The 25,102-nt window shown below is 40.9% G+C and overlaps 1 protein-coding gene across 1 annotated transcript in view; it reads left to right on the top strand.

Annotated features, from left to right (window-relative positions):
- AHCYL1 (adenosylhomocysteinase like 1) overlaps positions 1 to 24,834 on the top strand; it is a 41,029-nt gene extending 16,195 nt beyond the window's left edge. The window contains 16 exon segments of the mRNA NM_001101052.2: positions 9,534 to 9,645; positions 11,904 to 12,047; positions 13,431 to 13,531; positions 13,940 to 14,042; positions 15,933 to 16,027; positions 16,606 to 16,712; positions 17,534 to 17,650; positions 17,906 to 17,969; positions 18,745 to 18,833; positions 19,188 to 19,258; positions 19,846 to 19,940; positions 20,020 to 20,118; positions 20,478 to 20,546; positions 20,968 to 21,046; positions 22,159 to 22,279; positions 22,783 to 24,834. Of these exon segments, the coding sequence (NP_001094522.2) occupies positions 9,534 to 9,645; positions 11,904 to 12,047; positions 13,431 to 13,531; positions 13,940 to 14,042; positions 15,933 to 16,027; positions 16,606 to 16,712; positions 17,534 to 17,650; positions 17,906 to 17,969; positions 18,745 to 18,833; positions 19,188 to 19,258; positions 19,846 to 19,940; positions 20,020 to 20,118; positions 20,478 to 20,546; positions 20,968 to 21,046; positions 22,159 to 22,279; positions 22,783 to 22,789 (1,473 nt within the window). The 3' untranslated portion in view covers positions 22,790 to 24,834.
- The last annotated feature ends 268 nt before the right edge of the window (positions 24,835 to 25,102 follow it).

Raw genomic sequence — 25,102 nt, 5'->3', positions numbered from 1 at the left:
CGCTTGAGCCATCAGGGAAGCCCCCTAACATCTTGTGCTGCTGCTGCTGCTAAGTCACTTCAGTTGTGTCCGACTCTGTGCGACCCCATAGACGGCAGCCCACCAGGCTCCCCCGTCCCTGGGATTCTCCAGGCAAGAACACTGGAGTGGGTTGCCATTTCCTTCTCCAATGTATGAAAGTGAAAAGTGAAAGTGAAGTCGCTCAGTCGTGTCCAACCCTCAGCAACCCTTTGTGAGCTTCCCTTAAAATCAATATTGGCACCAAAGAGCAAATTAAGGCTGATGACTTTTGATTACAACATATAATATTTGTATATGTAACCAGACTTGGTCTTTCCCAGCATTCAAGAATTGTTGATTCTTGTACTCTATGAACCAATACAAATGATTTCCAAGTTAAAAAAAAAGGTGCAGAATATTTTAGCATGCTACCTTTTCAGAAAATGTAGGAAAAAAGAGAAGGAAAATAAGAATATAAATTCATATTTGCTTTCCCCACCTCAAAAATGAACATAAGTGTAAACCAGAAACTAATAGAGGAGAGTGGAACAGAGTTGGGGGGATAAGAATGGAAATGAGCCTTTCCTGAATATATCTTTAAAATTTGAGGTGTACTTCATATGTCAAAAATAAAATTAGAGAAGACAAAGGAAACCTTAAAATTGTGTATAAACAAACAAATGAACCTAACTGCATATCTGGAAGATTACACAGTCACCTAGAAAAAAAGTACTTTGCTTATGCAATACTCTTTGTGAAATATATTCCTTTTTTGTATGAAATATATCCTAAGGACAAAAAGAACTTCAAGGAAATATTGACACTTCACTGCAAAGATTATTGTTAATATTAGTCTTGTAATTTTGAAATTATTTTATGTGCATTGTAGGCTAAAGCAAATAAGTAAATATTTTATTGCTATTCGAAGTCAGGATTGTCACCAAAGAGAAAAGATATAAATAGGAAAATGAGAAGTTTAAAAATTGAGTGTTAAATTTGAAATAGAAGTACTGATATGAATTCATGAGTAAATCTAAAAGATTAATTTCTCTCTCTACTGCAAGAAGCTAGAAGCACTGACACCTCATAGCAATGGGCAGACCTTGTATCCAGATTTTAGTTTCTAAATACCTTTTCCCTCTGAAAGAAGTGAGGGCTCCTTGGAGAAATGACTTGATTCTAGATTGGAAGCAGAGAAAGAACAAGATGAGCCTGATATATCTTGTATGTCAGAAAGAGAGGAGTCATTTAAAGGCGATCATGTCAGAAGAAAAGTTAGCTTAAAGGAAGTTCCCGCTGGCCCAGTTTGGGACAACTGGAGCGTTCAGTGCACTCATGCAATTGAGTGTAACATAGATAAATAAAAATACGGATGACAAGTTAAAAAAAACAAGAACTTTTCTTTGCAAAAGAATGCCAGCTAATGTATGTGGAAGGAATGACAGAAATCAGGGTTCTATAACCCCCCCTCCCCAATGTAACTGACTCAGGCAAGGATTATGAACAGATGGTAAAGTCACTAGGGAACAGGACATTGCTGACAAGGATCACCGCACAAATTAACCTTTGCTTGCAAAGGAGAAAATATTCTTTTCAAAGACTGATGTTAATCACTCTAACCAAGGGTTCAAGTTAGTGTCCTTAATAGTGGAACAACCTGACTTTAGGTGCCTCCTGAAGTGCAAAGTATATAATATCAACTATGGAATATTCTTGCCAAATTTAATCTCTCTCTAATCCAACTTCAAAGCTGAACTTTCAGTTCACAGGAGGGAAACAACCTGAAAAATTCAAAATATGGGAGATTCTATACTGCAACTGACCTGGACTCTGGAGGAAAATTATGGAGGGGGGGGTGGGGGGTGGGGGTAGGGCAGGGATGGAACTTGTTTAGATTAGCAGAGACCGAAAGAACCTAACAGCAAATATATTTTGTGAACCTTGATTCCATCCTGAGGTGGTAGAGCTGAGTTTACAACTATGCAGGATATACTTGAGAAAAATTAATTTGAATACAGATTGGATATTTGATGATATGGAACTGTTAATGTTCTTAAGTATTATAATGTTATAGTGGTTCCGCAGGAGAATAGCTTTGCTAGAAAGTATGCATGTGTGCATATAGAGAAAGAAATCTAATATGGAAAAGGGAAAGTTTCAGTCTAGATGGAGGGTATACAAATGTCCTTTATATTAAATTTTTTATGTTGAAAATGATTATAATAAAGATAGGCAAAGTGCAAGAGTGGTGATGGGGGGGTGCAGTGGTTGGAGTGGGGAGGAGTTTTGGTGTATCTCTAAAGACATGGGTATATTTCAGGAACCTAGATTTTTTCAGTCACCTATTACCCCCCCCCCCCCCCCCCCCCCCGCCAAAATTAACCTGGAGTTAATGATAATTCAGTGTCAGGAGAAAAAGAATGACAGGCATGTTTTCATACAATATTGGTATTGATTGAAGACGAGAAACTAGGAACTGGCCAGGCAGATAGCTAAATACGCTTTGAAACATAGTCTGGATGCATGTTATGTTCTGTTGTAATTTGTGGTTTTCAGAAGATCCGGACGCCTTTCCTCTTACTTGTTGCCATTTTTTAAACCTATTAGTTTTATCTCTACTTGGCAATCAGAGGCCAAGATCACTCATTTTCACTGGTGCACTTTTGGAGATAATATCAGTAGAAAGCCTATGAAATGCACAGTCTGGTATGAAGAGAGGGGGAGTAGCTTATAGGGTAAACCACTCTTTGGCAGAGTTTTTCAAGCTCTATGTTCCTTCCTTTCATTTGGAAAAGGAAGTGGCAACCCACTCTAGTATTCTTGCCTGGAAAACTCCATAGACAGAGGAGCCTGGCAGGCTACAGTCCATAGGGTTGCAGAGAGTCGGACATGAGTGGGCGACTTTCACTTCACTTACCATTTAAGTGACTCAACAGTGTGGGCCTTGCTTGGTGTTGCTCACCCCTTGCTCCCAGCAACGTTAAAGAAGGATCAGGTTGAGTTCCATTTTGAAAGGAGTGTTTCTTCTGACTGTAGAATTGGCTTCTGTGTGTGTGTGTGTGTGTGTGTGTGTGTGTGTTATCCTACTACTGTTGAGATACAGTGTTTGTTCTGACTGCAGAATTGGCTTCTGGCTGTGTGTGTGTGTTTTATATCCTATTACTGTTGAGACACAGAGCCAGGTGGAGTGGGGGAGGGAGATGTGTGCTGTAGTCAGCTTGCCTGCCCACCTCCCTATAGAAACTCAGGGCCCATCTGGGGGAACTGAGAACTTAAGAAACTTGAGACAGGGAAGGAGAAGAGTGAGCAGCCAAAACCTACCAAGTTTCAGAAGACTGGTTTCTGCACCAGGGAATGGAAGAAATGACTGGAGATGGCTCTTGATTTGACTGTGTGGCCTGAGATTGATTCCCTTGAGATGAGTTGTTTTCTGATATACCTGCAGGCTACAAGTTGAGAAAAGGATGTCCTTCATCTTTGGGAAATTTATTTTGCCATTATAATTGCAAGTCTGAAAGATGTTCAGATTTATATAGTCCTTGTACCAAGAAGCTAGTGTTTATTGATAACTATTTCTTTGGATTCATTTGAAATGGGAATCAGACTGATCAATGGTAAGTATTAAGAACAGGTCTTAGACCTTTTTATCCTGATAGCCATTCTCTCTTTTCCTCTGAGTGGGGAAAAAAAGGCAGATGAGAGTAAAGTCTGTAGAAGAAAGAATAAGTTAGCCAGAAGATGTGTGGGAAAAAAAGATTAGAAAAGATGTGGTTGGAATCCTGAAAGGTGTTCTAGCATACTGCTTAATAATTGCCTTTGTTAAAATTTCTAGGTTCTGATAGTCACTTTTTTGCTCAGTTGACAAGGGTTAGCTAAGAGATGTGCTGCTAAGTCACTTCAGTGCTGACCATAATTTCTAAACAGAAAAGATTGCACAGATAATATGCTGGGGACAGTGGGACATCATGTAAATTTGAGAACATCTGAGAAAACCAGTAGTGTACCAGAAAAGATAATTGGCCCTTCAAATAATCCTCAGCAGTAAGGAAGACTGAACCCTCTATTCACTTCAAGCTATGCTTTCTTAATGACGTGTTTTCCTAATAATTGCTATTTACCTTTGAGCCTAGTTCTTCACCCTTAGGAGGAAACCTTTCTGAGGAAATTAAAAACTATTAGATAGGCATGTGAAATAACATCTTAATAATAAGTCATCTAGCCTAACCTCTGGTTTCTGGAGGCCTCAGTTAAACAATATCCAGATTAGGCTGTGAAGACTACAGTATCTAGCATGTTCCTAAAGAAACAGTGAAATTCCATGACAAAGCCATTTGTCATATGGCTTTGGGTTGTTATACTGTGGATCAGAACACATCTACAGATTGTAAGGGACCATATTTCCTTTCATAGCTCTTTCCTATAATAGCACCGACAACTTAGTTGGTGCCTCCTAGATGTGTTGACTAAATGAATGTAATACTCTGAGTGTTACCCTGATCACTGTCCATTGGCCATAGTATCATAGCAGAATTCTTGTGGCTGTTAATTCTGATTTAGGAGCTAGAAAGCAAAATTGGGTGGGACCTGGGAAGGAAGTGTGACTAAGCTATTTAAATATCTGAGTAGATAGACCATGTGTTTGTGGAAGTAAACTCAGCTTCTGATGGTAAAAACAGTATCAATTAGGATCAACTAAGGAATAGTATCAGAGAAGGCAATGGCACCCACTCCAGTACTCTTGCCTGGGAAATCCCATGGACAGAGGGGCCTGGTGGGCTGCAGTCCATGGGGTCGCTGAGGGTCGGACACGACTGAGTGACTTCACTTTGACTTTTCACTTTCATGCATTGGAGAAGGAAATGGCAACCCACTCCAGTGTTCTTGCCTGGAGAATTCCAGGGCTGGGGGAGCCTGGTGGGCTGCCGTCTCTGGGGTTGCGCAGAGTCAGACACGACTGAAGCGACTTAGCAGCAGCAACAAGGAATAGTATACAACTGTTTTTCTTCTCTGGAGTTGTTTTCAATTGCCTGTGATTCCTTTTTCTTGCTAAGTTCTGTAGAGCAACTCTTAGTTCACTGTCACCAGACTTACCACGAGATGGTGGTATACCATACCCCAATTTGTATCTTCAGTAGAACTTTTCTTTACCATTCTCAGTATCACATAGATAAGAGTCATCTTTTAAAAAGTGCTCTAAGATAGTTAGTATGTAAAATTGGCCTGACATTTAATTGAGTTTTTAAGGCACAGCAAGTAGACTTCCATATTTGAATGTCCTATTTGGAGAATGGGTCAGTCTGATATTTTAACCTTTCTCAGATGTGATTGATATTAGTTCAGGAATAGAGCACTGGTGGGAATTCTCTGGTGGTCCATTGGTTAGGACTTGGTGCTTTCACTGCGGTGAATCCAGATTCAGTTCCTGGTCAGGGAACCCGGATCCTACAAGCCATGTGGCATAGCCAAAAATAAACCAAAAAAAAAAAAAGGGACATTAGTATGTTTGTTGTGTATTTGCTGTTTATGGAGGTGAGTATCAAAACACAGAATAGTTCTTTAGCATAGGACTTTTTGGTTTTCAGATCCACTTTAGATTTCAACCTATCTTCTTTCCCCTCCCTTCCATCCCCATCCTATGTCATATTTAGACCTGGCAGTCTTTACAGATCTAGATTTGAAGAAATATGAAAGCATACCAGTAAAAACTTAATAATGGTTAGAAGAAATCATAATAAATAGGAAGTAATGTAAACATAACAACTTTGTAGTCATTCTCTGTGTTTTGTTTTCACCTAAATGACCATGTTTAGCTTAAATGGAGTGAGTCCAACCCAGTTAGAAGGCTATTATTGAGATCTGATTTCACTAGAGAGAAAACTTGTGATATCTATAAATTGCTTTTGGCAGCACTGTCTTTATTTACAATGTGAAGGTGAATAACACTCCAGGTGGTACTTCACCACAGAGAAGACAGAGCTTCTTGCTGTGAAGACAGCCAGTGGAGCTTGCAGGCCTGGTGGAATCTGGCAAAGAAGCTGCATTTCACAACAGCAACTGTTGATACAGGTTCTCTTCTGCAAGTTACTCAGGGTCGAAGAGAAGACAAGGTTTATCATACATCTGTGTGTATCTGAATCATCTTATTTGTAAGCACTGAGATTATCAAAATGCTGCAAGAATAGACAGTAACCCATTCATGTCACAGCCTGAGTTAACTTTTTACCCACTTGAAATATGGACCATATTCATTATTTGAGAGTTGAGGTACTGCAGTGATTAGTAAGCCACGTGCAACAGTCTCCTATTTTTAGATGGGAAAGATTTTGCTAAGCTTTAGGCTACCGATGAGCTGTATTAATACAAGGTGGGATTATGACTGTTAGTTCTTAGGTTGCCAAAGAAATACATTTCTATCTTGACACAGCAGGCTTTCTCTCTGTTTTCTGTTTTTAAAACTGAAAAGGTTACTGCAGTTCCCTCCCCCACCCTTCCACCCCCAGGTAGGTGGTATCTGAGAATATATCCAGAACCTTTGGAACTAAAAAGAGGAACAGGGCGGGGAATTGTAACAGCCATTACAGGAAAGCGGCTTCCAAACAGGCTGCCCGTATCAGGAGCAGGGAAGCTGTTGGAGAAGGAGCTGCCTCTGCGCAGCATTGAATGGTGTTGATAGTCTCTTGACTGTGTTTTTTTTCTGCCACCAAAATAACTGCCTATTGGGTTGAAAGTCATCACCTTGGTCCTGGATTAATCCCTTCAGTAAAACTAGTTTTGTTGACTGCAGAAGTCATGTGAACACGCAGTGGGAAATCCTATTTAGAAGGGCAGATGCTGACTAGTGGCCACTTCAGTAAGTGGGTTTGTTTGGGTTTGGAAAGGCAGTTGTGTTTTTGACATTTAAGCTATTTAAAGTTTTAGTACCTAAACTTAAAAAGCTGTTTCTTCAGATGCTTAAAGGTGTTTGTTAATTAAGTTCAGGTGTAGTATATGTAGTTTCGCTTGAATCTTTAGTATTTAATTTTGAAATTTGATTGGTTTGATCTTATATAAGAAAGAAATTTGAAAGCCTCACTCATCCCACAGATAATTATTGAATGCTTTCTATGTGCAAGACCTTGGGCTAGGTGCCAAGAATATAGCTCTCTTTCCCTTCCACGCCTTTAGGATCTGTCCTTATACTTAAAAAAAAAAAGTTTGTGGACTCTGCCTCCTCTCTATTTCACAAAATAACCTAAAGAAAAACCACAAAATTGAATACCTATGACATCAGTATTATTGTTCAGTTGCTCAGTCGTGTCCAACTCTTTGCAACGCCATGGACTGCAGCACACCAGTCTTCCCTCTTCTTCACCATCTCCCAGAGCTTACTCAAACTCATGTCCGCTGAGTTGGTGATGCCACCCAGCCATCTCGTCCTCTGTCGTCCCCTTCTCCTGCCTTCAGTCTTTTCCAGCATCAAGGTCTTTTCCAATGAGTTGGCTCTCACATCAGGTGGCCAAAGTATTGGAGCTTCAGCTTCAGCATTAGTCCTTTTAATGAATATTGAGGATTGATTTCCTTTAGGATTGACTGATTTGATCTCCTTGCAGTCCAAAGGATTCTGAAACGTCTTCTTCAACACCACAGTTCAAAAGCATCAGTTCTTTGACACTCAGCCTTCTTTATGGCCCAACTCTCACATCCATACATGACTACTGGAAAAACCATAGCTTTGACTATACGGACCTTTGTTGGCAAAGTAACGTCAGCATGGTTTTTCCAGTAGCCATGTATGGATGTGAGAGTTCGACCGTAAAGAAAGCTGAACACCAAAGACATCAGTATTCTCTGCTTTGATTCTTGACATAAAAACACAAATCTTGATTCTCTTGATTCCCTCTTCCTGACTTTTTCCTCCTAATTCAGTAATCGCCTTGTTCACGTTTAGCTGCACATTTAAGCCTGACTCTTACACTACCACCAGCTGCTGCCCTAGCTGGAGGGTACATGAGACAGGGGGAACCTTTAGCAGAGGTAAATAATGGACAGTTTACTAATGCTGGCTTCAAAATGCCTATAACCAGGCTGCCAGCATTATGGAGAGAAGATTTTCATCTGTAATCGGTTACATTTCCAGTAATAGGTTACATTTCCAGTTGTTTGCTGAAAACAGCTTAATGAATTCTCCGTGGGAACCTTTTCAGATTTAGTCAGATTGTGAGGAGAAGCTTGATTCAAGTTCTCAAACTTGAATTGTTTCTCAATTCAGAATCTCAAGTTCTGTTTTTCAGCTGAGGTTGAGGTTTATTTTACATTTCAAAGAAAGGGTTTATCAGTTTAAACAGGAATTCAGGAAGGTCTAAAACACTTAATAGAGTGTTTTCCTACACTTTAGAAACACTCATGAATTTATCTATAAATAATTTTAATTGTAAGCTGTTTGCCATTTATTAAAGCCAGTTGTTCCAAGTATCCTTTCCACAGTTATATTGTTCTGCTTTATTTCATTTAAGAAAGGTTTAAACCTAGAGTTTACCAAGTTATTATTTTCTCCTTCCTTCAAATTAGTTGGAATTTATTATGGTGTGTGTTTTTAAATTTTTATTAGGATATTCTAGTATTTTACTGGATATAGCAGGCTCTGGTGTTATTCCATTGCCTTTGTAAAGGATAGGTGTATGACTGGACTCTGGCTATTGGCACCTCCATGCCCATCACCATTTAAGGCATCTCTTCATAATCTTTTCAAGTAACAAAACCATTGCTAACTTCAGGATAAGATATGCTACAAGAGAATATTCTGAAATAAAAAACAAGAAGAAGCCCTAAGAGATTATGCCTGCTTTTTGATAGAGTTGTGAACAAGGGGGTAAAGAGTTTAATGTGTCAAGGTTATAAGAGGAAAGAAAACTTTATGGAATATGAGAAAGAAGACCTGTAAAATTAAACAAATGCTGAACGAAGTTGGATCTTAAGCTTTCACTCTCTGCTCCCCTTCTTCCCCCCCGCCCCCCCCAATTCTGCTGAAACTTTTGAGAAGAGATAGTAATTGGCATTTTGGGAGGAGTCAAAGAATAGCTTCTGCCATCCTCATTTCTGGTGGAAGAATTGTTGATTTAGTAGGAGCCACATGATAACATTAGGGCTTCCTTGATAGCTCAGTTGGTAAAGAATCGGCCTGCAATGCAGGAGACCCTGGTTCGATTCCTGAGTCGGGAAGATCCACTGGAGAAGGGAGAGGCTACCCACTCCAATATTCTTGGGCTTCCCATGTGGCTCAGCTGGTAAAGAATCCACCAGCAGTGTGGGAGACCCGGTTCAATCCTTCAGTTGGGAAGATCCCCTGGAGAAGGGAAAGGCTACCCATTCCAGTATTCTGGCCTGGAGAATTCCATGGACTGTAGTCCATGGGGTCGCAGAGTTGGACACTACTGAGCCACTTTCACTTTCACATGGTAACATTAACTTTAAGGGAGACATTGTATGGCCTTTAAAAATGAAACATTTCATAGAATCCTTGTTTTAAGTTTCAACTTTTCATCTTCCTCTTACAGCAAATTCAGTTTGCTGATGACATGCAGGAGTTCACCAAATTCCCCACCAAGACTGGCCGACGATCTTTGTCTCGCTCTATCTCTCAGTCCTCCACTGACAGCTACAGTTCAGGTAGGTGTGAACTCCTTGTTCTCTCTGATCTCTCGTCCCTGTTCCAGAGCCTTGAGCTAGTGCTCTACCCAGTTCTCTTCACGTATCTAGGATCTGAAAATGCCTCATGTCAGGACTGCCCATCTTTGTGCTAAAAGCTGATAACTAGCGGGTGGCAATGGGAATGTTCCCAGCCAGGCTTGTAGCTGGAGAAGCTTTTGTCGTCTTGAGACTTTCCTCCCCTGATGATTTCTGATTGTGGTTTGTGGCCAGTGCGTGGTTGATAGTACTGGGCCAGTTCCCATTCCCACGTTTACTGCCCACATCGAGAAGGGAGAGAATCGTTTTGGCTGACAGAACTGGCCTTGAAAAAGAGGTATACTTTGGAAGCATAATTTCTGATTTCTTTGTTTAAGATATACCCTGCCACCTATTTTTTTTCTTGCCTTTTAACTGCATGAATCATCACAAAAAATTGGTATTTCACTCTTTTTAGTTACTAGGCTACCCTTGATGTTGAAGTATCCTCCCCTGTTAATCTCTGGAGTGGGAAAGAGTCCAATTTACATGGCTCCAGCTGTTTCTTTTTAGTTTTCCTCTCCTATCTTAACCTTATATAATCTTTTTTTTTTTTTTTGCTTTGAATTGTGCTGTTCTCAACTTTAGAGGAGGGTATCAGAAAATTACCATGGAAAAGGATATACAATCTTAGTTTGAGTACTGGAGGAAATGGGGCATATAATCCAACCCCCTCAATGTTCAACTTGAGGAAACATTGTTAAAAGATTAAAAGGCTTGCTTGCCCAAGGTCATAGATTGCTGTAAATGTCAGCAAAGGAATTTGTACCAAAAGCCATTTCTTCTCTTTTGCCAGAATCTTGTTTGCATTGTATTATTAACTTAAGGACTGGGCTTGAGGTACAAGGACTTTTAAAAAATAAACAAACAGTTTTTGGAAACTTCTCCTCTGCCCTGTGCCACTACGCTGTGTCCCCCCCATGGACAGGATACACAGACAAGTACGAATGGCAGTGTATGCACATGGTCTAGTTCGAAGAGAAGGGAACGTGCACACTCACTGTGGGCCTGTGTGCAAGGAAAGTTCCAGATATAACGGCTGTCATAAATGAAAAAGTGTCCTGGAGTGAGATAGATACAAAAAGTGATAGGTGACAAGCAGGCTAGTTATAGCTAAGAAAGAAAAAATTTTGAAAGATTGAGTTATAAGAAAAAGAAAATTGAGATGAGTGACAAAAGCTTTAAGGAAGTTTTAAAGATCTTGATGGCCATGTTTTATGGGGACCTAGTAGAGCATTTTAAAAAGCTTAGTGAGAGAGTTAGATTGTGCTAGTGGGTAGATAACCTTTAGTACTATTTGTGCTGGCTGGACAGAGGAGGATGTGTATGTAGCACTCTGAGAGACCTGGTATACTGGGTCTGTGATGAGGAAAATGGAAAAGGAGTGATTTGAAAGGTAAAGAGTGACTGTTATATGTCCTCCTGCATGTCTATCTGAAAGGACTTCTTTAGTGTTTTGTGAGGCTGCTTATATAAAGTTGAATGTCTTGAGTGGTCTCAGGGCTGGCAATAGAACCGGAGCTGCTTATCTTTTGTGTCATTTCTCTGTTCCTCGGTGCAACCTAGTGTAAAATCTCTAAAAGATTTTATAATAAAAGATTATCTTATTGTTTGTATCCTTTTGCATTAATGGGTCTCAGAGTTTGGTCCTCTAAACAGCGATATCAGCAGCACCTGTTTGAAATGTTAATTCCTGGGTGCCACCTGAGACCTACCGAATGGGAATTTCTGGCAGTGGGACCTAGCCTTCTGTGTTTCAGTGCACCTTCCATGTGATTCTGGTATATGCTTTAGATATTTTGAGAACTGGTGATCTATGGAAATAGCATTCCTTATATGCCCTAAATTACTCTTCCATTTTCGCCATGTCTGGTTCCAGTCCCAGTTGGGACCAAGCACCTCATGAGCTGGTGCATATTTTGGGATCAGTAGCTCCTTATCACAGGCATTGATGGCAGAATTATCAGGATGGGTAAAAGAGCCACAACACTGAAGGATCTACAGGAGTTTCATTCATACCATTTCTTAGACCTGAAGTAGAATGGAGAGTGATGTAAAAGGTAGAACAGAGAGTGATGTTAAAGGTGGCTCCAATTAAGAGCATTTGCTTAACTTAAATGAGAGTCCTTTGGGGACTGCACCCTGTGGAGTTGGGGCCATTGAGGTTTTTCTTTCCTCATTTCTTTCTTTCCTGGCTTTAGCTGCATCCTACACAGATAGCTCTGATGATGAGGTTTCCCCCCGAGAAAAGCAGCAAACCAACTCCAAGGGCAGCAGCAATTTCTGTGTGAAGAACATCAAGCAGGCAGAATTTGGACGCCGGGAGATTGAGATTGCAGAGCAAGGTAAAGAAAGGGAGTGGGTTGGGGACCAGAAGCAACCCACTTGCTGGTCATCAGGATGCACAAACAATTTAAGGCTTGAAAGCTAACGAAAGTCTCCTGGGAAACTCCAATATCCTGGACATAAACAGCTCTCTCTGTATGGAGCTGTTTATGTAACAGCTCTCTCTGTATGGAGCTTGAGCCTCAGGATTCTTGTTCTTGTTCTCTCTGCTGCTTCCTGTTCTCAGCCTGTGGTAATTACACAGAGTAGTTTCTCTTTTCCTCCCCCATGACACCATATTCAGAGATCTGCTTGCAGAGTCAGCAAGTCCTGGATCAGTAGCTAGTGGTTAGTTCTGCGGGATCCTTCCATCGCTGCCAATCTCAGAGACCCAGATTTCTCAGAAGTAGCAAATGTTGGGAGGGTTTTCAGCTAAGGATGTGGTGACCTAGGGTCTCTTTTGATCTTTGATCCTGAGCACCCTCTGCTGGATCAAGAGTAAAAATAATTTGACCATCAGTTAAATCTTGGTTTCTCTACCCAGCCCCACTCAAAATAATGTCTCTTTACTTTTGTTGCTTTCACACTGGAAACATGTTCTATACTGGGCGGGAGTACAGAACTCAGAAAAACTGACAGAATAGGATTAGACAGCATAGAAAAACAGAAGCAAGTGGCGTCTGCTGATGCAAAGTCTTTCTTCCAGGTCTGATGATTTTACTCTGTAGGAATCCATTAGCCAGTGACATAACTATTCCTTCTTCTCCCAAAGGAAGGATGACACTCACCTTCCACTTTTGAGAATTTGACTACATATAAGCCCTCTACAGGCTTCCCTGGTGCCTCAGATGGTGAAGAATCTGCCTGCAATGCAGTATACCTGGGTTTGATCCCTGGGTTGGGAAGATCCCCTGGGGAAGGGAATGGCTATCCACTCTAGTATTCTTGCCTGTGAAATCCCATGGACAGAAGAGTATAACGGGCTACAGTCCATGGGGTCACAAAGAGTCAGACATAACTGAGTGACTAACACTTTCACTTTTCACTTTCAAGCCCTCTACATATAAGGCTGAAACAGTAGAGGAAGAGAGAAATTCCAGGTGGTTAGATGACAACTCCCTGCCTCCTCTTGTTCTGCAGTTGAAGCTGCTGGACATCAAATAAATATGCTTAGAGGGAATTCCCTGGTGGTTCAGTGGTTAGGACTCTGTGCTCTTACTGACAAGGGCCCAGGTTCAGTCCCTGATTGGGAACTAAAGTTCCACAAACTGTGTGGCAAGGCCAAAAAAAAAAAAATAGTTTTTCTCCCTTACCTCACCATATCTCTGCCCTAGATGTTGCTGGGGCAGAAATTAATGATCTCACTAGTGCAGACCTAGCTCAAATCCTCTGTTCTTTCACAGACATGTCTGCTCTGATTTCACTCAGGAAACGTGCTCAGGGGGAGAAGCCCTTGGCTGGTGCTAAAATAGTGGGCTGTACACACATCACAGCCCAGACAGCGGTGAGTTTGATGGGAGAAAATGATGGACTTCTGGTGGTGGGTTGAGGAGGGGCGTGGTGATTTTTTTTGTTTGCTTTTCCTTCCCTACCTAACCTCCAAATGCTGACTACCAACTGAACCTTCCAGTTACACTATAACGGGGTTTTCTACTTTGATTGTATAGCTTACTTTTAACAAACCTGCCTTAGGGAGATCTAGATTTGCAAAATATGATAGCTATAAATATGTTATTCAGATTACCTATTTTGGGTAAAGGTAGATTCCAGTTTATTAAGTAGGGGATTACACCCTTTTGTTACTTCCCAGTGTTGCACCTGTTGCCACTGAGTTCCTAGGTGGTATTCTCTTAATCAGCACTCCTGTCTGGGCCTCATCTTTCTCACTGTGTCTCTTTACACATCTATGTAGGTGTTGATTGAGACACTCTGTGCCCTGGGGGCACAGTGCCGTTGGTCTGCCTGCAACATCTACTCCACTCAGAATGAGGTGGCTGCAGCACTGGCTGAGGCCGGTAAGTTCAGCTGTTTTTCACTGACTTTACCTCAAAGTAAATATCCAAACATAATTTTTACATACCAGTATTATCTTTACTGTCATGTATGTCTAGGAGCTATAAAATGTAGAGGATAATAAAAAATGTCAAAAGGAAGGAAATGGACAGTGAAGATCCAGATCCATAATGGAACATTATATAGTCATTTAAAATGATCTTTGTACCCATTCACTTTTTTAAAAAGTGATCTTTGTAAAGAATCTAATATGTGGAGAAATGCCTAATTCTAATATTAAATGAATAAAAACTTTAAACTATGTGAGCTATATGAGTATGAGCTCAGCTGGTCTCCTTTCACAAAAGTTTCATCACTTTTGAGAGGACACAAGAAGTACCTTGTGTTCATTAGATCTGATAGTTCATTAGATAATTTGGTGTTCAGTATTGAACTGAAAATATATGAACTAGTTATGCGTTCAGTTAAACAGAAAACAATTTTTATTGTTAAAATGTTCAAAGGAAAATCACTCTGAAGGTTTTTAAGGTTCTTCCACTTTCCTGTGATCCTCAGAAAGCAACTGTATCTCACTTTTGTTTTTCTTCTTTACTCTTTTCAGATATTTATTGCAGAAAATTTTAGAGGTTCCCAAAAAAACCTAAAATCCTGCTACACAGAGATAATATATTATCTCCTTTTTTTATTATCATATATTATGATATATGATCGGAGAAGGCAATGGCCCCCCACTCCAGTACTCTTGCCTGGAAAATCCCATGGATGGAGGAGCCTGGTGGGCTGCAGTCCATGGGGTTGCTAAGAGTCGGACATGACTGAGCGACTTCACTTTCTCTTTAAACTTTCATGCATTGGAGAAGGAAATGGCAACCCACTCCAGTGTTCTTGCCTGGAGAATCCCAGGGACAGGGGAGCCTGGTGGGCTGCCGTCTATGGGGTCGCACAGAGTTGGACACGACTGAAGTGACTTACCATAGCATAGCATAGCATGATATATGATAAATATATTTCTCATTTTTTCTGTTCACTTTTTACAGAGATGAAATAAGTCTCAGTATATGTCCAATTTTATAACCTAAATATAACATCTTCAGAAGTAGTTTCCATGTCTCTCAAAAATTTGACAGTATCATTTATAATAGTCATGTGACCATGTGATTTTTTACTTCACTATTTTCCTAATGTTGAACATTTAGGTTGTTTCAAGATATTTGCTAACATAAACAATGTAATGAACAACTTCGTTTTGATTCCCGCTTCATTTTATCTCCTTAGAAGAAAGTTCCATATAAAAAATGACCAAAGAGGGGCTTCCCTGATGGCTCAGTGGTAAAGATTCCACCTGCCAATACAGGAGACATGGGTTTGATCCCTGATCCAGGAAGATCCCACATGCCACAGAGCAGCTAAGCCAGTGCGCCACAACTAGTGAGCCTGTGCTCTAGAGCTTGGGAGCCACAACTACTGAGCCCATGTGCTAAACTACTGAAGCCTGTATGCTCTAGAATCCATACTCCAAAACAGGAGAAGCCACCACAATGAGAAGCCCACATGCCTGCAAGTAGAGAGTAGTCCCTGCTCGCCGCTACTGGAGAAAAGCCCATGCAGCAACGGAGACCCAGCACGGCCAAAAATAAATAAATAAAATCATTTAAAAGAAAAATTTGGCCAAAGAGAATAACATTTAAGGTTCTAAAATACTTTTAAAAATAAAAATCCCTTAAATTCTTAACTGATTTCTGGACTAAAGATGCTCTTTTAACTTTTTGCCCTTCCTAAGTTGTTTCATTTCCAGAGTAATTTCCATAGCCTTTTTCTCTTCAGATCTCAGAGATGTTGGTGTAGGACACTGCCCAAAGGAGGAATCAGCTGATTTGTTTTCATCTCTACAGGAGTTGCAGTGTTTGCTTGGAAGGGCGAGTCAGAAGATGACTTCTGGTGGTGTATTGACCGCTGTGTGAACATGGATGGGTGGCAAGCCAATATGGTAATAATGCATATTCATCCTATACTTTTGACAATGGATTTCTTTCCTTTTTTCCCTCAAAGCATGGTTCCCTAAATATGTTTTGGATGTTTGGTCTTACGCACTTACTTTGTTGCCAAAGTGTTTAGCTTGATAGCTTTTCAAAATGGGTCTCAGTGCTGAATGGAAAGGCGGGGGAAGGGTAAAACCAACTGAACACATGTGGCTCAAACACAGCAGAATGAAATAGAAGAACGTGATATGGTATCTCTTTGGAGTAGAATTATGGTTTCTTTCCTTCCTGCCCCAGCTCCTTTTGTGTTCCAAGGGGCTGTATTTCAGGGCTCTAGACTAAAAATGAGTCTGTGATTAGCCTACACTACTCTTCACTGTAGCCTAGAACAAACTTAGGAATCCTTTTAACCATTTACACCAACAAATTTGACTGTGTTTCCATTATCTAAACCTGCTCTAAGGAGCTCTGAGGAGTGCTCTTCCAAAACATATAGGGCTCTCTTACTAGTGCAGAAAGTGGGTTCAAAGTTCCCCCCAGCTCTAGCAGCCTGAATGCCCATAGAAGTCTTCTGGCTGTTCTATAGATCCTGGATGATGGGGGAGACTTAACCCACTGGGTTTATAAGAAGTATCCAAACGTGTTTAAGAAGATCCGAGGCATTGTGGAAGAGAGCGTGACTGGTGTTCACAGGTAACAGACTCTGGAGTAGCTGCCCCTTGTGTCCTTGCCTCAGCAGATTCTTCTGGTCTCTTTTAGGCTTTAGGGCTGTGTTTCCGACTTGTAACTTAAATGGGAGTATTTTCATTAGATAAAACGTTTGAGTTTTTACCTTTAAAAAATCAAGGAGACCCTAAAGAAGTTATTTCAGATTCTAGTTCAGACATTTTCTCACCCATTTATTCCACTGTGATTCTCAATCAGTGCTGGGAGGTAGGGAGCGAGTATATCTTGAAAACCTGTATTTGATTTTAGATTATACTTTTATATTTAAAATAAAAAAATCTATTGTAAAACTATATGTTATACATATTATAAAAAATAAACCTGGGCAAAATATGATTTGCTTGTTGTAATACCTAAAAAAATACCTGAGAGAGTATTTCTCATTTGGGGGCACCTTGCATATGCTTAAACACACACACACGCGGAACCATATCAGAATCATTGATAATCTTATTCAGAAGTAGGCGTGGGTTTTGTTTTTTTTTTTTAAAGATAGAGAAAATGCTTGGTCTAAGGAACTGTATCCCCTTTTATGGAAGAGAAGTAAATTTCTTAAATTGAAAGATTGTTTTTTTCCTTCCAAAAAAAGGAGTGGGTGTTGGGGAAGAGAAAATGAAAAGACATGAGGAGGGATAACAAGGAAATATCTTGTTTACTGATATTCTTGGGCAATAAATAAGACTGGGGAGGGCAGCACAGAGCTTGAAGAGAATTAGGCAGACTTTGCCAGTTACTGTGTTTTACCAGCTAACTTTGTTTTTGTTTTTGTGGCTTTCTTCCCCCTTTAGGCTGTATCAGCTCTCCAAAGCTGGGAAGCTCTGTGTTCCGGCCATGAACGTCAATGATTCTGTTACCAAACAGAAGTTTGATAACTTATACTGCTGCCGAGAATCCATTTTGGATGGGTAGGTTGAAACGTATAATTATTCAGATTTGTAGGAGATAAATTTGGGTTGGGTTATAATGTTAGTCTGATATCATTCCAGTTTTGCCCCCTGGTCTTCCAGTGGCTTTAAAAGTTTGTTAGAGGGGTTCTATCTCATACTGAGTCCAACCTGCTTCTAGTTGAAGTTTTCATGGGGCGTTGCCCCACACTTACTTTCAGAGGGACTGTGTTTCAGCTAATAATGTTTGAGTTGAGCCCTTGTCTATTTCCACAGCCTGAAGAGGACCACAGATGTAATGTTTGGTGGGAAACAAGTGGTAGTGTGTGGCTATGGTGAGGTAAGTAGCTGGGCCTCAGTGTCTGCCTTTTCACAGGCTTGTTACAAATGTTGAGTGAAGGAGATTTGTGTTGTCAGTGTAGAGTACTGATAGAGTTTAAAATATGCTTTTAGACAAAGTATCTCAAAATTGTAGTAAAAGTCCTTTATTCACACTTACAAATACAGACATAGGGAATGAATTAAGTGACGATTAATCAAGTTTTCCTAGAATAAGAATCTGAAGGTAACCTTCAGAGCAAGCTGCTCTTCCTTGGTCCATTTCCCTGATGGTGATACTTTCATTTCCTTTATCTCTTTTACTGTCCCAGTCTCCAGCCTTTGCTATGAAATGTCTGCTAAATCACTTCTCTGATCACAATATAATCAGGATCAGTTTCTCCTCTGCTTGGATTGGAGCATCTTTGCAAGGATTTGCTAGATGATTGATGGGTTTAGGGAGGTTAATTCCCATCTCCCAGAGAGCCTATCTGCCCAAATGTGTGTGTGCTGTGCTCAGTTACTCAGTAGTCGTGTCCAACCCTTTGGACTATAGCCCACCAGGCTCCTGTGTCCGTGGGATATTCAGGCAGGAGTACAGGAGTGGATAGCCATTCCCTTCTCCAGCAAGAGTACTAAAATGCGTTGCCATTTCTTACTCCAGGGGAATCTCACAAACCAGGGATCGAACCTGCATCTCCTGCATTGCAGGTGGATCCTTGACCGCTGAGCCGTCAGGGAAACCCATCCTAAATACCCACGCCTTAGTGTACCTGACTTCTGTTTTACGTCTGCAGGTGGGAAAGGGCTGCTGTGCTGCTCTCAAGGCCCTTGGAGCAATTGTCTATATCACGGAAATTGACCCCATCTGTGCTCTGCAGGCCTGGTAAGAACAGAGTGGTAATACCATTAGATTGGCTCCAGGTGCTTTGTATTTCCAAGAGTTTGTGATTGATTGTATTAACTAGTCCTTGGGAAAATTCCTCAAAGGAGGAGACAGCTATGATTGCTCTGTTCTCTGCATTGTAATCATAGGGCATTCATAGAGCTTCTTGGTATTTTCCCTTCCTGGATGGAATCTTGGGCAGTCTGAAGGGGCCAGTGTGTATCTCTTAGCACAGCTTATCACTTATCATTCCAGTGAGGTAGCCCTAGATCTAACTTCAGAAACAAATTTGCCTCATTTTGTGACCAGCTTCTGTCCTACTCTTACTCATAGTATTCCTTCCTTTTCTTCCAGCATGGATGGGTTCAGGGTGGTAAAGCTAAATGAAGTCATCCGGCAAGTTGATGTTGTAATAACTTGCACAGGTGAGTGTCAGAGCTTTGTGTTAGTCACTCAGTCATGTCTGACTCTTTGTGACCCCATGACTGTAACCTGCTAGGCTCTTCTGTCCATGGAATTCTCTAGGCAAGAATACTGGAGTGGATAGCCATTCCCCTCTCCAGGGGATCTTCCCGACCCAGAGATGGAACCCAGGTCTCCTGCACTGCAGGGAATTTCTTTCCTGTCTGAGCCATCAGGGAAGCCCAGCAGTGCTTTGGTATACATGAAAGAGTATTAACTGAGGTTAAATCTTGAATGTGATCTAGTTGACTTTCATATAAAGTAGGTAAGACCTGTGTCCTACATAAAAGTCTGAGAACTAGAGTAAGCAGTCAGAACCTTAACATATTTTCCAGAACAAAGAGCCTTTTTCCTTGATGTCTTTATGTACTGCTTGATCTTAAAATGAAATAACTGAACCTAAAGAGCTGTTATGCAACACACACTTCTTTGCTTGCAGTGTATACATGCTCTTCAGTGCCAGGAGTTCTTTCCCATGTTTTAACTGAAAGTCAGTCAGTACCTTTCCCCCACAGGATTTCTTTCCTCAGCTACTCTATTTTACTTTTAGGAAATAAGAATGTAGTGACACGGGAGCATTTGGATCGCATGAAAAACAGTTGTATCGTATGCAATATGGGCCACTCAAACACAGAAATTGATGTGGTAAGGTTTCTCTTACCTGTTACTAGACCTTTTTTCCTTCTTCCATTATAGCCAGTCAGCTGTGCTCTCTTCCTTTCAGACCAGCCTCCGCACTCCTGAGCTGACATGGGAGCGAGTACGTTCTCAGGTGGATCATGTCATCTGGCCGGATGGCAAACGTGTCGTCCTTCTGGCAGAGGTGCACATACTGTAGGGTTCGGGCAGCACAGCAGTGTGCTTAGCACCCTTGGGGGAGGGGCGGCAGGGTAAACATATTCGGCCTGTTGTTCCCTGAGCTCTATCTTTGGATAGAAGTATATTTCTCAAATATAGTCTGGTTCCCAAAATAGAATCACTCCCTGACCACAACTGATTCATTAGTGTGTCAGATTCAGATGGACTTACAGAAAATAAGATAAAACCTAGAGTCCTGATTTGGAACTGTACTTCTACCAGCTGAGTTGAGAGGGGTATAAAGTCCTTTCTTGCATTTGCGTGGCTTTCGTGATGTGACAGGGATCACACAACTCACCCCAGGGCTCTGTTTCAACATTTCAGGGTCGTCTGCTCAATCTGAGCTGCTCCACGGTCCCTACCTTTGTTCTGTCCATCACAGCTACAACACAGGTACGTGACAGAACATCAGCCTGGCCTGCACTGAGATGCCTGGATCTGGGCCTAGACCGAGTTCCAGTGCGAGCGTGGCCTCCTGGGTTCTTAGCAACCTGTTTTCTTCAAGTTACAAGTTGTCAAGTATAGAAAATAATCGTTAGGTAGAGTCAGTATTTGTGTTCCTTTGCATTAACTATTTTCATTAGGAATACAGTGTTCCAGCGTAGTTGTATGTAGTCTGTTCTTTTATTAGGAACTAAGCAAAAACACCAATAAATCCTCTTATGATGTGTGCTGGTGTTTATTACAATCGAAGTCCTGGATGCTGCTGCTGTGGTAGTTCACTAAGTACTTACCCCAAGACCCTGTTAAACCTGCTTTTATTTTAATGTCCCTAAGAAGTGTTTTTGTGTTTTCTGACCCACTTTTGCCTTAGGCTTTGGCACTGATAGAACTCTATAATGCGCCTGAGGGACGATACAAACAAGATGTATACTTGCTCCCTAAGAAAATGGGTGAGTGGAAAGAGAAACCTGTGTTGACCCCTAGATGTTGGGTGGTTTGGTAAAATGAGTATCATGAAAAGCATTGGATTTAGAGTCAGGATTATAATCCCTGTGCTGGCACTTAATGGTTTTCGGACCTCAGGACAAGTTCTAATCTCCATGAGCCTCAGTTTCTTTATCGGTAAGGTGAGAATACGTACATTGCAAAATTGTAGCAAGAAATACAGCTAATGAGTAAAGGTGCTTTAGCACAGTGGTTTAGGGTAGATGCTCTTATATCCCAAGTAGTTTTTGAAGTTCAGTAAACTTAACTACCACTGATTACAGCCCGGGACCAAAATGGAAGAAACAGAAACCAAATACAGGTTTTATTGTCCATCCTCTGTGAGACATGTAAGCAGTCTCCTGTCATTCCAGCGGTCAGCTGTGCTGTATTTACATGACACAATGCATCATCTTTAGATGCCTACCTTTCCAGATATGATGCCAATCTCCCCTCTCATTCGTCAGCCCAAACCCCTGTCCTCTTAAAGCTAAAAACCACCTTATTCTTGTCCCCTCCAGCAGCTTACTTCTGATTGCTATTTGGTTTTTAATTAATATTCATAAAGGTAAAAGCCCAGGAAGCTTATCTATGGAAAACTAATATAGTTGTGCCAGCTGCCTTAGAAATCTGTGATCCAAAGATTTGAAGCCATTATGGATCTTACCCTAAGTAAATGTTGATGACTAATTCTTTTGAGCTCACTAGGATCCACCTTGACTCTGAATTTGACTATAATTCAGCTAAGGAAATTGCTGCAGGAAGGTGAGGGTAGTCCGTGGTATGTTGGCCATTGAGGTGAACCCAGAAGCTTTGCCAGAGAAGAATGGGGTGGTACAAGTTGCCGTACCACCCTAGCAAATGGCTTTCTTAATACATTCTGGTTGTACTGAAAGATACCTTAAAGACAACTTTGAGTGTTTTTTTTAATTAGGCGAATATTCCAAGTTAGATTCTTTCAGTGTTATTCCAAGCCTTGTCCTCTCTCTCAGAAAGCTTCAGATGAAGTAATGGGAGGTTATGCCCTGAGAGGCATATTTTATATGGAGTCTGCTCCCTGCTGCTTTGTTCTTCTTAGATGAGTACGTTGCCAGCTTGCACCTGCCATCATTTGATGCCCACCTGACAGAGCTGACAGATGACCAAGCAAAATATCTGGGACTCAACAAAAATGGGCCATTCAAACCCAATTATTACAGGTAACTTGGGGGAAAGTAAATGAAAAGATGTTGTCCCTGATATTATGCCAAGCAGACTTTTCTAAATAGTAGTATAGCTGATTTTGAAATATACAAGAACTCTGTCCCACACTAAAAAGTAAACAGAAAAAGTATTTATCTAGTAGTAAATGTAAAGAAGTCAGCATTTTCTAAAATTTTGGAGCTTGAGCCTTCCCCTCAGAGATTCTGATAGAGTTAGTCTAGAATGGGGCCCAGGCTTATTTTGTAAAACTTCTTCAGATTATTCTAACATATTGTCACATTGAAAATCACTGACTTATTAGGGAGCAGGAGAGAAAGCTAGAGATGGCATTGTTGGAAATCCTGTGGAAGTACAGTGAGAAATGATCCGTGGGGAATGACTGCAGGAATCCCTGGCCTGTGCGAGGGAAGACCCTGGAGAGTGTTCTCTGTTTTTGATTCTTCTCTTGGAACTCTCATGTGGAAGACACAAGTGCTAACCAGTCACTCTTTCTTTACAGATACTAATGGACCATATTACCAAGGACCAGAACACATGAACCACACAATTCTAAAAGAAATATTTTTTAAAATAACTTTTATTTTCTTCTTAATCCTTTCCTTTTGATTTTTTTTTCCTATAATTTCTTTCTTGTTTTTTTTTTTTCATCTCATTATCCAAGTTCTACAGACCACGCAGGAACTTGCTTCATGGCTCTTTAGATGAAACTGAGATTAAAGATTTCTCACCCTAGTCACTAAAGAAGGATTTTACTCTCCCAGCCCAGAAAGGTGATCCTTTCTTTTGCATTTCTGGGGACTTAATAGTCTTAATTGGGTACCTTATTAACAGGAGACGCTAAGGTACCGTCTGTGTGGAACAATCTGCAATGTCTAAATTGCCTTAAAAGAGCCCATTTCTCAGCTGCTGGAATCAGTGCTCTTTCACTTCTTCAGAGGAGCAGGGATGGTACCTACCAGGCAGGTAGGTTAGATGTAGGTGGTGCATGTTAATTTCCCCTAGATGTTCCAAGCCCTGTTTCCTGTGTAAAGGTGGTATGTTTGGTTCAGAGATGTGTACTAGTGAGTGTTGCTTGTTAAGATCCAGTAGGCCCACTTGGATTTAGTACAGCCCTTCCTCCGCTTCCCACCAGACCCTCTCATTTTCCAGGTTTTTAACCAGACTATTCTGTTCAGTTGAATTTTGTCCCCTAGCATTTATTTCTGTTTCTGTTTTAGGGTTTTTTGTTTGTTTTTTAAGTAAGAAAAACGTTTAGTCTTAATATTGAGGAGCTGCTTGAATGATTAGTTATTATCAGTTTATCTTTTGAACCTTTGGAGCTAAAAGTGCAGAGTTGAGTCTAGAGAAATGCTGATTTCAAACTCTGATAATCCCAGTTTCTAGCCCATAGTTCATAGCATCAATGAACTGAGGCCATAATAGTGGATTTTATCAGCTCTGCCCATCAGCTTGTGCTGGAAGCAAATTTCTTGAGTCATTAGTCAGTATATAGCACTGAACTCTCTTTAAGAGCAAATTTCTGATCAGCTGTGCTTCTGCAATTTAAAATATTTAAAGGGAGATAGGTGTGGATGGGAGGAGGAAGGCTAAATTGGGCCAGGGCGAAGGAAATCGGCTCTGTTTAACTTGTCTGGGACATTAGGCCCCATATAACTTTAGTTTTACAGAAGCAGTACCACTTTTGATTTACACGTGACACAGAAAATGTATGAACTGAGACCTCAAAGGGCAGTTTGTGCATAGAGTAATCGGTATGTCCTGGCTCACACTCTGTAAGAATCCCCAGAAAGGCTCTTAGAAATCAGAAAGATGATGTATTCCCCTGCCATGAACCCTGCTTACCAGCATTTCTGCATGGTCAGATGAGCTTTATGCTCATGAGCTTTAAGTGCATAATTATCCAGGATTCTAAATCCTCAACTTGTTGTAGCTTGTGATCCTTCAAAGTTGGGTCAGGCATTAGTGCTAGATACTAGAAATTTTCATTTCCCTGTTGCTATTGATCAGAGAGACAGGCATTAATTAAAAACAAATATAAGAAAGGAAAGTTTCCACCCTGTGACTTCCTATCAGGGGACAGTGATCTTGCCAAAAATTTTTTCCCTTTCTTTTTTCTCCCTACCTTTCCCACTCCTTGCCAATGCAACCATGCTTTCTTCTTTGTAGATGCTAAGAGTTTAAGCCCTTTTCCCAGGGCATTTAACCAGCCAATCAGAACAGCACATCCTTTAGGGGAGATAACCTGGCCAACAGTGGTATCCATCATGTCAGCTCTGCTAGAGGGATGGGGCTCAGGTCCTGCTGCCCTCTGGCCTGCCCCCTGCTCCCATATCTATTACTGTGTCCATAGGAATACTCGGTAAGGGCTCCGTCTCTGTCAAGCCATGTAACAAAGGACACTGTGGGAAAATGTCTGGCATCAGAGGGAGCATGTGGAGAGCAACTTAGGAGGAACAAGTTTATTTTGTATTGAATGATTTTTAATGAATGCAATATTAATCCTTGCAGATGAGCAATAATCATTAAAGTCAATTAAAATGATAAGACCTTATTGGAATCCTGTGTCATTCTTGGTTGAACAACACCTTCATTTAGAATCTGTTTTCCAAGATGAGAGAAGTCATGGGTCAGTTAGCAATATCTAAGAGATTTTTTAGGACCTAGTATGTAGAGGAAGAGGCTAGATGCAGAGTTCCTCAGTAATATCTTAAATTTTGTGTCTGCTCTGTGCCCAGCATTGGGCCTGCACACTTTCACTTTAACTTCGTTCCTGCACCTTGCTGCCTAAAATTCAGGCCTCCTCAGGTACACAGTCCCCT

Source organism: Bos taurus, chromosome 3, assembly GCF_002263795.3.
Source record: "Bos taurus isolate L1 Dominette 01449 registration number 42190680 breed Hereford chromosome 3, ARS-UCD2.0, whole genome shotgun sequence".
NCBI classification, from domain to species: Eukaryota; Metazoa; Chordata; class Mammalia; order Artiodactyla; family Bovidae; genus Bos; species Bos taurus.
This window is presented reverse-complemented; position numbering and strand designations above follow the sequence as displayed.